At 58.0% G+C, this 11,190-nt stretch overlaps 1 protein-coding gene and 1 long non-coding RNA gene across 2 annotated transcripts; one reads left to right on the plus strand and one right to left on the minus strand.

The window, feature by feature from the left end:
- Positions 1 to 5,719, plus strand: LOC135174440 (keratin, type II cytoskeletal 4-like). Its single transcript, XM_064141708.1, has 9 exons — positions 1 to 495; positions 1,236 to 1,453; positions 2,399 to 2,459; positions 2,624 to 2,719; positions 2,807 to 2,971; positions 3,242 to 3,367; positions 3,667 to 3,887; positions 4,416 to 4,450; positions 4,552 to 5,719. The coding sequence occupies exons 1-9, from the start codon at positions 1 to 3 to the stop codon at positions 4,800 to 4,802; spliced, it is 1,668 nt and encodes a 555-aa protein (XP_063997778.1). The 3' UTR covers positions 4,803 to 5,719.
- Positions 614 to 3,380, minus strand: LOC135174441 (uncharacterized). The gene is made up of 2 exons (XR_010301891.1): positions 3,193 to 3,380; positions 614 to 1,701 (listed from the first exon to the last, which is right to left on the minus strand). It is a non-coding gene; the product is annotated as an uncharacterized LOC135174441 (long non-coding RNA).
- Positions 5,720 to 11,190: the final 5,471 nt, after the last annotated feature.

Raw genomic sequence — 11,190 nt, forward strand, 5'->3', positions numbered from 1 at the left:
ATGTCTCGCCAGTCCTGCGGCCTGGGCAAGGGCTTCAGCTCCAGCTCCGCTTGCTTCGGGGGCAGGAGCAAAGTCTCCTTCAGCTGCGCGCCCCGCGGCGGGGGCAGGGGCACTGGGGGGGGCTTCGGCAGCAGGAGCCTCTACTGCCTGGGGGGGAGCAGGAGCAGCTCCCTGGCAGGGCTCGGAGCTGCTGCTGCCTGCAGAGGCTTCGGCGCTGGTGGCCAAGGAGGCTTCGGCTACGGCGCTGGGGCAGCATTCGGGGGTGGCTACGGGGCTGGGGCTGGCTTTGGTGGGGGCCTCGGCGGCTTTGGTGGAGGATTCAGTGGTCAGGGGTTCCCCCCGTGCCCCCCGGGGGGTATCAGGGAGGTGACCATCAACCAGAGCCTGCTGGCCCCGCTCAACCTGGAGATCGACCCCGAGATCCAGAGGGTGAGGAAGCAGGAGAGGGAGGAGATCAAGCAGCTCAACAACAAATTCGCCTCCTTCATCGACAAGGTGAGAGTGGCTTTGGCCCGGGGGGCTGGGAGGTGGGACCTGAGCTCCACCTGCTTTGGCACTGCTCAGAGCACCCCCAACGAGCCCTGAGAATAGGGAGGTGGTGGCTGGGGAAGTGATTTTCCCCAAGCCTGGGGGGAAAGCAGGAGTAGGATCTTGGGTCCTCAAGGCCACGATGCTGGTGCTGAGCTGAGGGACCATGGAGCCAGCAGAGCAAGCTCAGGAGGGTCTCTGCTGGTGGCCTCTGCCCCGCCATGGTCTGCAGGGTTGGTTTGGGTCCATTTCTGAGGAGAGGATGCCAGAGCTGTGAGGTTCTCATTGTGCTTCTGCTTAGAGACTGAGATTGGAGGGGGGATGTGACCCTCCTCTGCCTCTTCATCCTAGAGCTGTGGTCCTATAGGATCCTTGGTGGAATCATACAGGACCATGGAGCCAGCAGAGCAAGCTCAGAAGGGTCTCTGCTGGTGGCCTCTGCCCAGCCATGGTCTGCAGGGTTGGTTTGGGTCCGTTTCTGAGGAGAGGATCCCAGAGCTGTGAGGCTCATGTGGCCTCCTGCTGAGCCACTGTGAGACTGGGGAGGGGACCCGACCTTCCTTTGCCTCCTCAGCCTAGGGAGGAGCTCAGGGGCAGGGAGGTTAAGGGCATGAAAGGGGAAAAGAAATTATGGGAAATATGTGGAAAAATAACCCCCCAGACCTGGGAATTGTCTGACTCTGCTTCCACCCCCTGGGGCCATGCAGGTCAGGTTCCTCGAGCAGCAGAACCGAGTCCTAGACACCAAGTGGAAGCTCCTTCAGGAGCAAGGTGGCACAGGGACAGGTGGCAGGAGCCTTGACCCCTTATTTGAGAGCTACATCAGTGGGCTGAGGAAGCAGCTGGATTGTCTCTCCAGTGAGAAGGTCCAGCTGGAGTCAGAGCTGAAGAGCTTCCAAGACATGGTAGAAGACTTCAAGACCAAGTATGTTGGGGGAGGGCAGTGGTGATGGTTGGGTGGTGACAAAAGTAGAGCTCAAAACTTACTCAAAAAAGGGCAAATTTGTCCTTGTCTCCATGGGCAGAAGATGTGAAAGGAGTTGGAGAAGTCTCCATCAGCTGAGCCTGGGCCGTGGGTGGAGGTTTGTTGAGGTGGTTCTCAGCAGGCTGAGACCTGAGCTGTGCTCCTCAGGATCCTCTTCTCTTTGCCCTCCTCTCTCAAGGCTCCATCACCTAATGATTTAATGACCCTAATGAAACAGTTGCTCAACATCTCCTTCATCATCATTTCCTCATGGATTTCCTCATGGATTCCTTCCAAGAGTGTCCTCCATGACTGGATGCTTGGAGCTTATTTGGGAAGCTGAACTGAGGTTAAGAGATGAGGGAAAAATGAACTCAGACCTGAGCCTTTCCCTGCCTTTATTTGGGGAATTGATTCAGTCCCTGGAACTAAAGATCAAGCCTGGAGAGAGGCCTCCACTGAGGGAGCCACAGGGAGTGGAGGGGGAGGCAAATCTGCAACCTCTCAGCACCCAACCTTGCTGCAGCTTGCAAACTGACCTGGGTTTGGAGATCATCTCCACCACTGCAGCTCTGCAGCCATTCCCTGCCGTAACCAGCAGCTGGAAATGGTCCACACTGAGCACCTGAAGGGGTCTTGTAGAAGGAATTGGAGTGGTCAAAGCCACCAGGACTTGGCTTAGGTCAAGATGGGATCCTTCTTTGTGGGCTCTCTTTAGCAGGGTGGTGGAGATGGCAGGAGCCAGGGGTTGCCTGGAAAGGTGAAGTGCTGCTGCTTGGTCATAAATCTCCTCCATGGCAGCTCTATTTTTGCTGCCTTCATCAGTCTGAGGCCAAGTAGCTCTGGTTGCCAGCAGGGGCTGGAGCCAAACCAAGCAGATTTCATCTCCCTGCTTTTCATCAACAGGTATGAGGAGGAAATCAACAAGAGGACAGCAGCAGAGAACGACTTTGTGCTCCTCAAGAAGGTAAAGTCCTCTCCTCTGCCCACCATGGAAGCTGTCTTGCTTCCAGCAGCACCACTTCCTTAGCTCCCACCATAAACCAGCACCTCCAGGGGCCAGGAGAGCCAAGGGGCTCCCAACTGGAGCTGTGGCAGGCAGAGAGGTTTCACTTCCCACCTCTGCTGCAGGACGTGGATGGAGTCTACATGGCCAAGGTGGAGCTCCAGGCCAAGCTGGATTCTCTGGCAGATGAAATCAACTTCCTGAGGAGTCTTTATGAAGCAGTAAGTGCTCCAGCTGCCCTCAGGAGCTGCAGGAGGGGCTCTTGGTGGTGCGGGCAGAGCTAAAGCCCCAGCTGGTGTGAATTGCAGGAGCTGGCCCAGATGCAGAGGACTGTTTCAGACACCTCTGTGGTGCTCTCCATGGACAACAACCGAAACCTGGACCTGGACAGCATCATTGCTGAGGTCAAAGCCCAGTATGAGGAGATTGCCACCAAGAGCAGAATGGAGGCTGAGTCCTGGTACCGGTGCAAGGTGAGTGCCCCTCGTGGTCCTTGGCCTCACTCGTGTCTGAGGAGGTGGAAGCTTAGACCATGCTGGGACCTGGGGAGTTGCTGGTGGTCACCCAGCTAGGCTGCAGCTACCATGGTCCAACCATGGAGCTACTATGCTTCAGTCATGGAGCTACCATGGAGCTAGCATGGTCCAGTCATGGAGCTACCATGGAGCTAGCATGGTCCATTCATGGATCTCACCTTGGCTTGCATGGGGTCCCCATGTGCTCCTCTCACTTCTGCCTCCCAGTATGAAGAGCTGCAGGCTACTGCTGGCAAACATGGGGACAGCCTCAAGGACACCAAGGTTGAGATCTCAGAGCTGAACCGCATGACCCAGAGGATTCGGGCGGAGATCGAGAGCGTGAAGAAGCAGGTAGGGGCTGGGGGGAAGGAGCAGGTAGGGGGCTGGGGGGAAGGAGCAGGTAGGGGGCTGGGGGGAAGGAGCAGGTAGGGGCTGGGGGGAAGGAGCAGGTGAGGATTGGGCTGTTAGGTGTCTCCTGGGAGCTGGATGTGAGCTCCTGGGGCTGCCCTTAAAGCAAACACTCTGAGAAGAGTCATCACAGCTGGGAGGGAGCCTCCCGGCTCGGGGAAGAGCTGAGCCCAGGGGGCCTGAGGTGCTGGCTCCATCTCCACCCTGCTGCCCCTTGCCACCATCCCTCCCCTGCCCTCCAGTGTGAGACTCTCCAGAGTTCCATCGCGGACGCCGAGCAGCGCGGGGAGGTGGCCCTCAAGGATGCCAGGGCCAAGCTGGCAGAGCTGGAGGCAGCCCTGCAGAAGGCCAAGCAGGACATGGCCAAGCAGCTGCGTGAGTACCAGGAGCTGCTGACCGTCAAACTGGCTCTGGATGTTGAGATTGCAACCTACAGGACGCTGCTGGAAGGAGAGGAGTGCAGGTGGGTGTTGGGCCCTGGCGGGAGCTTGGTTGCATCCTGCCGCAGCAAGGGGCAGAGGGTGGCACAAGGGGCAGGGGGTGGCACAGGCCATGTCCTCTGGCAGGGCGTGGATGGTGTCAGCGTTAGCCAGGGGTGATGCTCCCACAGCTGCTGGATCCACGAGGCTGTGCTTCGGTGGCTGTGCTCTGCTGGGTTGCTGGTTGGACCTGGGGTTCTTTAGCCAGCCCCAGCAGCTCTGTGATCCCAGGATCCCAGGTGTCCATGACGCCTGTGGTTCTGTGGTGCCATGATGCCACAGGTCTAGAGTCAGTGACCCCAGGTTTCCATGCTTCCATGTCTCCAGGATGCCACAGCTCTGTGATTCCATGCTTCTGTAGTTCCATGTTCCCACAATCCCACATTCCCACGGTCCTGCAGTTCCCTGATTCCCTGATCCTGTGCTTTATGCCCACGACCTGCTGAGCCTGCAGCCGCTGGCCCAGCCCCGGTGGAGCTGCCGGAGCTCAGCCTCTGTCCTTGTCCTTGCAGGATATCCGGGGAGTGCCAGAGCACTGTCAACATCTGTAAGTAGCACTCCCATGGGAACGCGGCGGGAGGGCACCGCTGCTCCAAACCCTCCTGGTGCCGTCGGAGGTAACTTTCTGCCTCCTCTTCCTCCCCGCAGCTGTGGTGGGCGGCGGCGGCAGCAGCTCGGCGGGAGGTGGATTCGGCGCTGGGCTCTGCCTGCCGGGAGGCTTCGGTGCTGGAAGCTGCAGCACAGTCGGCTCCGGCCTCTGCTACGGCGCGGGAGGGGCTGGATTCGGTGCCGGGGGCGGGTTTGGCTCCCTGGGTGGAGGCTGCAGCTCGGTGGTGGTTGGGGGCACTGGCAGCATCCTGAAGAAGAGCAGCTCCGTGTCGCTCAACCGCAGGGTCTAGGAAAGTCAGCCCTGTCCCTCGGCCCCACCCCGGCCCCACCCCGGCCCCCCAAGGAGAAAAGAGGCAGATTTCGTGGTGCCCACCCCCTCCCACCCCTTCCATGCCAAGGCGATGCCCACGTCCAGCTATTTCAGTTTCCTCCGCACCGTCCTTCAGGAGCTGCATGGAGAAGAAGAGAGGACTGCTGGCTGCCAGCCCCTGCTGACGGCTGAGATGCTCCACGGAGCTTGAGACCAGTCTGCTTCTGCTGGAGGTGCTGCTGCTCCTCAGGGTGCTGAGACCTCCTGTGGGCAAATCCTTCACTGAGAGCCCCCAGACACAACGGGGATGAGGCTGCAGAGCAGCATGGTCCAAGGCTGCAGAGCTGCATGGTCCAAGGCTACAGAGCTGCATGGTCCAAGGCTGCAGTGCAGCATGGTCCAGAGCTACAGAGTAGCATGGTCCAAGGCTGCAGAGCAGCATGGTCCAAGGCTACAAAACAACCGATCCAAGGCTGCAGAGCAGCATGGTCCAAGAGAATGGCATCCTACCAGCACTGGGTGGAGTGGCCTGGTCCATGTGGGCTGCTCAGAGAGCTGAGGTCCTGTGAAGCCTGCAGAAAGCTTTGACTTCTTCCATCAAGATCCATCCTGTGGAGCAGTTTCAGTAGGTGCTACTCATCAGCCAGGGCTGGAGCTCCAAACCAACAACCTCCTGCTGGTGACCAGTCCCAGCTGAGGACATTTCTTATCCCTCTGGACTCTGGGTTGGGTTTTTTGGTCCAGTCTAACCCCTGTTCCTTAGAAGCTGCTGGGAAAATGTTTGGTTCTGCTGAGGGTTCAGCTTCTCTTTGTGCTGCTGGGAGCCATGGTGCTTGTTTGCTTCAGCCTTTCTCCTTCGGCACGGTGGCATCACTCAATAAACACTAGAGGCAGTAACCTGGTGTGGTTTGCTCTCTGACCAAAGAGTTTCGTGTTGCAACAGGACTGCTCTGGGGCTGAGAGCTGGCAGCCTTGCCTGGCTTTCTCCTGCCCTTTGAAGTCTGAAGTTGGAGGAACCAAAGTGAAGCTGCAAGCCCAGCTCCTGTCCTCACCCCCTTCTCCCCCCAGACCTGGGTGGTTCGGCAGCCTGGCAGGAGGACCTGCAAGGCTGAGGAGGTGGAAGAATTAATCACAGAATGCACTGGGTTGAAGGGACCCTCAAAGGTTATCCTGTCCAAGCCTCCCTGCAGTGAGCAGGGACAGCCTCAGCTAGAGCAGGCTCCTCAGAGCCACATCCTAGTTGACCTTGAATGCCTCCAGGGATGGGGTCCTCACCACAGGGTCACAGGGTGTTAGAAGCTGGAAGGGACCTCGATGGAGCATCAAGTCCAACCCCTCTGCCAGAGCAGGGCCATAGAATCCAGCCCAGGTCGCACAGGAGCACATCCAGATGGGTCTTGGAAACCTCCAAGAAGAAGAGAAGAGATTTTGCCTCTCTGGGCAACCTGTGCCAATGTTTCACCACCCTCATGGTGCAGAACTTCCTTCTGATGTCCAACCTAAATCCCCCTTGCTGCAGTTCCAAACCATTGCCCCTTGTCCTGTCACCACAGCCCCCTGAGGACAGCCTCCCCCCATCTGTCTGAAATGCTGCTGTGAGGTGGCCCCAGGTCAGGCTGGGTCAGGCTGAGTGTGAGGCTCTTATCCCTGGATCCCAGCATGGTGAGGTGGGAAGGGAGCTCTGGAGCTCACCCAGTCCAACCCCAGCTGGCTCCAGCAGGACACCCATGGCACCTTCCCCAAGGGCACAAAGGCTGAGGGGGGTTGGGAAGCTCTCCAGAGAAGGAAGCTCCACAGCTTCTCTGGCAGCCTGCTCCAGGCCTCCAGCAGCTTCACACCAAAGAGGCTTCTCCTGATGGGACCTCCTGGGCTCCAGGTTGTGCCTGGTGCCCCTTGTCCTGCCCCTGCCCCAGCTGAGCCTGTGGAGCACACAGGATGGGCCTTGGAGCCACTGCTGGCAGTGTGGCAGGAGGGAAAGGGGCAGCTGGGCTGAACCTGGATGCTCTTCTTTGTCCTTCTGCTGGCTCCTTTGGGGTGCCAGAGGCAGGTGGCTCCCCTGGGGCAGAGCAGGCTGCAGGACTCAGCTGATGTCAGGAGACCATTCCCTGCTCCTTTCTTTTCCCAAGCCCTTTTCCTTGGCAGCTTGGGACATTCCCCACCTAGCCCACCTCTGGCTGACCACTGTCTCCAAGCCTCCCACTTGCCCCACCCATGCTTCTCTGCCCTCCAAGGTGGTCCCATTGCTGTGGTGCCCACATGGCAATGACACAGCAGAGTGCTGAGTGCTTTGGGAGCATCCCATGAGGAATGGTATGGAAGAAGGACCTGATGAGGTCTTTTCCAGCCTTCATGGTTCCCTGCTTTTAAGGAATGGTCACCACCACCCCTCCAGCTAGCCCAGAGCTCATTCCTCAGCCTCCCTGCTGCTGGAGCCAGCTCTGCAGCTTTTAGCCTTGCCTGGGCTGGTCAAGGCTTCGTGGGTTTGCCTTGGAGGCATCTGCAGAAGGCAACAGAGACCATGGGCAAAGGAAGCTCTCAGCTGCCTCTCAAGCTCCACCAACCCAGGGCAACAGAATCATTTTGATGAGCCAAAGCCTCTCCTGGTGTGGTTTGACCTCTTGCTCAGGAGACCTTGAGTCATATCCCTCAGACTCCGCTCTGCTCCCCAGGTGACTCATCCCATTCATTCCAGTTTGGAATGTCACCAGGCTGCCAGCAGAGGCGTGGAGCTGCTTGGCTGAGCAGAAGCTTGGGGCTGCAGTGAGTTGTAAAAGGGACCTGAGCTGGTGCTGAATGAAAAGTCATCAACTTCCCTCGGGGTCACCTCGCTCTGTGTGTAAACTTCCCTGCAGCTCAGCCCAGAGCAGCTTGGTGGAGGAGGCAAAAGGCTTCCAGATGTGCACCCAGGGCTGGAGCTGCACCCAAGAGACACCAAGGACCTAAACCCAAGAGACATGGAGAAACCCTCACCTTTGTTCTTGTCCTTGCACCACTGAGCAGGAGAAAATGCTCCTGGGATGGACCAAGGTGTGGCCTAATCCATGGACTCCTTGGACTGCTGCGGGTGGAAGAGAGCTTTGAGGTGATCAAGTCCAGGCACTGCTGAGGGTGGGAGAGAGCTTTGAGGTGATCAAGTCACAGAATCACAGAATTCCTTAGATTGGAACAGACCTCCAAGCTCAGGGAGTCCAATCCTTAGTTTCACACTGCCAAGCCCTTGACTAACCCAAACTCCTCAGCACAACATCTCAGCACTAGGAATGGCTGTGGTTGGAGAGGACCACCAGGACCATCCAGTCCAACCTTCATCCCAGCATCCTTCATCACCAGACCATAGCCTCAAGCACAACATCCACTCTCCTGTTAAACACACCCAGGGATGGCAACTCCACCACCCCCCTGGGCAGCCTGTTCCAGTGCCTGGCCACCTGCTCAGGAAAGAGCTTCCTCCCAGCAGCCAACTTAAGCCTCCCCTGACCCAACCTGAGGCCATCTCCTCTTGTCCTACCATTAGTAAGTGGGGTGCAGTGGCCAGCTCCAGCCTCACTACAACCTCTTTTTAGGTAGTTGCAGAGCAGTAAGGTCCCCTCTCAGCCTCCTCTTTCCCAGACCAAACACCCCCAGCCCCTCAGCCACCCCTCACAGGCCATGTTTGCCAGCCCTCTCCCCAGCCTTGTTGCCCTTCCCTGCACAGCTCCAGCACCTCAGTGTCCTCCTGTGCTGTAGTGACCCAAACTGGGCACAGCACTGGAGGGGTGGTCTCAGGAGTGCTGAGTACAGGGGCCTGAGCACCTCCCTGCTGCTGCTGCTCACACCATTGCTGACAGACCAGGATGCTGTTGGCCTTCTTGGCCACCTGGGCACACTGCTGGCTGCTGTTCACCTGCTGGCCACCAACACCCCCAGGTCCCTTTCTGCCAGGCAGCTCTCCAGCCACTGCTCCCCCAGCCTGTAGGGCTGCTGGGGGTTGTTGTGGCCAAAGTGCCTGACCTGGCACTTGGCCTTGTTAAACCTTCTGCCACTGGCCTCAGCCCATGGCTGCAGCCTGTCCAATCCCTCTGCAGAGCCTTCCTGCCCTCAGCAGGTTGACTTCTGCTGCATCTGGTGTCAGCTGCAAACCTGAGGGTGCATCCCATGTCCTCATCCAGGCCATTGATGAAGAGATTAAACAAGACTGGCCCCAGACTGAGCCCTGAGAGACTCCACTTGTGGCCAGTTGCCAACTGGATTGAACCCCAAGTCCAGGCACTGCTGAGGGTGGAAGAGACTTTGAGGTGATCAAGGCCAAGCCCTGAAGCTGCCTCTGGGAGGAGCAGGAACATCTGAGCTGGCTTCAGGGAGTGGGTTGGAAGGAGCCCTCCAAGCTCATCCTTGTCCACCCCTGCAGGCAGCAGGGACAGCTTCAGCTCCAGCAGGTTGCTCAGAGCCTGACCCTGAGCTCCATCCTGGACTAAAATCCTCTGGGAAAGGGCAGTGAAACCCCCCTGGGTTTGATGGGAATTTGGGGAATTCCATGACTGTTTGAGCTCCATTTCTGGCCTTAGAGAGAGGATTCCTGAGGTTGAAAGTTGGAAGGGTTTGGATGAGCCTTGTCCTCATTCCAGGCCTGAGCAGCTTTTCCCAATTCCTGATGGTTAATTTTAATGGAAATCTTGGAATTGTGGAATCAGTCCCAGAGTCATGGAATCATAACCCCCCAGAACTGTGGAATCAAAGCATCACAGAATCATGGGATTAGAAAACCATGGAATCACAGAGCATTGGAATCATGGAATGACAGAATCATAGCATGGCATAATGGAACCATGAGGTCATGGAATCATGGAATCATGGAGTCCCAGCACTGTGGAATCCCAGGCCAGTTGGGGTTGGAAGGGACCTCTAAAGGCAATGTTCTGCCTGAGGCCGTTTGGGCTCCCCCAGTCCCAGGCTGCTGCTGCTGTTGGTGCCCAAATCCCAGAGTGATTTCCTAAGCCTGGCTGGAGCCAGGGCTGTGACTCACCCCCCTGAGTTATCTAACCACAGGCTCTGGGGACCTGAGCCCTGTGCTGACTGAAGGCAGCACCACCCAGCAGGGCTGGGAACCTGCAAACCCTCGGAGCTCTTCGTCCCTCCCACAGAAAGGAGACAAAAACCCAACCGACCCCTCCCAGAACAACCTCCCCGCTGCTGGGGGAGGGAAGGCTTCACTCCAGCTCCGTGGGGCTGCAGCTGCAGACCCTCAGCATCTCCTGGGCCTCCTGGTGGGAGAAGCTGCTTGGCTGATGGATCAGAAGTGGAGCATGGGCACGGTGTGGGTCCGTGGAGGTGTTGCCAGGTCCTGCCTGAGACACAGCTCCTGCCTGAGACACAGCTCCTGCCTGCCCCAGGAGGGCATCAGGTGTCTGTAGGCAGCTCCTGCCTGCACCAGGAGGGCATCAGCTGTCTGTAGGCAGCTTCTGCCTTCACCCAAGGGGGTTTCAGGTCTTTGCCAAGTCTTCTGGCCCATGGCTGCACTGGTGTTTGAGGTTGTGCTTCAGAACCTCCCAGCCTGGGCAGGTCTTGCCCCAACACTGGAATTTAGGAGCCAGAGGCTTGCCAAAGACCCACAAGCCATAGGAGACCTCCTCAGGATACTTAATCATTGTGTACAAACCGTTCTGTACAGGCACACAGAAGCTCTGAACCCCTCAACCCCCAAATCCCAGCACAGTGAGGTTGGAAATGACCTCTGGAGCTTACCCAGTCCAATCCCCTCTGCCCCAGCAGGGCACCCACAGCAGCTTGCTCAGGGGCACAATACCCAGGGTGGGTTGGAAGCTCTCCAGAGAGGGAGACTCCACAACCTCTCTGGGCAGCCTGCTCCAGGCCTCCAGCACCCTCCCACCAGACAAGGTTCTCCTCCTGCTCAGATGGCACCTTCTAGGTTCCACTTTGTGCCCCTTGTCCTGGCCCTGGGCACCACCAGGAGTCTGTGCCCATTCTTCTGACCCCCACTCTTTAGCATTGACAAGACCCCCAGTAAGAGACCCCCAAACTCCCCCATTCCAACCTCCTCATTCCTTCAACCTCCACTGGTGCTGGGGATGGAGGTGTGAGAGCAGGGACAGTTGTGTCATTGGTGCAAGCTGCAGCCCAGCCACAGGCTGTGGTCCTCAGCAATCCTGAAGTGGGTGAGAGATTCAGAGGTGGTTGAACATCTGAAGACAGCAAAGGAGCCACTGCTAGCTTAGCTCTTTGGGAAGCGCTTCCCTGCCTGTGGCCTGGGAACCTGGCCAGAGAGGCAGCAGCATGGTGGAGATGCCTCCAGGAGTCTCAGGAGGTGTCGTAAGGTTTGTGCCGTCAGGAGCCCAGCAGGGATGGGCGAGAGGGGAAAGTTCTCCTCTGAG

The sequence above is a fragment of the Pogoniulus pusillus genome, unplaced genomic scaffold (genome assembly GCF_015220805.1).
Source record: "Pogoniulus pusillus isolate bPogPus1 unplaced genomic scaffold, bPogPus1.pri scaffold_64_arrow_ctg1, whole genome shotgun sequence".
NCBI classification, from domain to species: Eukaryota; Metazoa; Chordata; class Aves; order Piciformes; family Lybiidae; genus Pogoniulus; species Pogoniulus pusillus.

Excerpts from the sequence above, each read along its gene's own strand:
- LOC135174440 (XM_064141708.1), top strand. The coding sequence starts at position 1 with ATGTCTCGCCAGTCCTGCGGCCTGGGCAAGGGCTTCAGCTCCAGCTCC. Across the intron at positions 1,454-2,398 it reads GTAGAAGACTTCAAGACCAA|GTATGAGGAGGAAATCAACA; the intron begins GTATGTTGGGGG and ends TTTCATCAACAG. Across the intron at positions 4,451-4,551 it reads CCAGAGCACTGTCAACATCT|CTGTGGTGGGCGGCGGCGGC; the intron begins GTAAGTAGCACT and ends TCCTCCCCGCAG.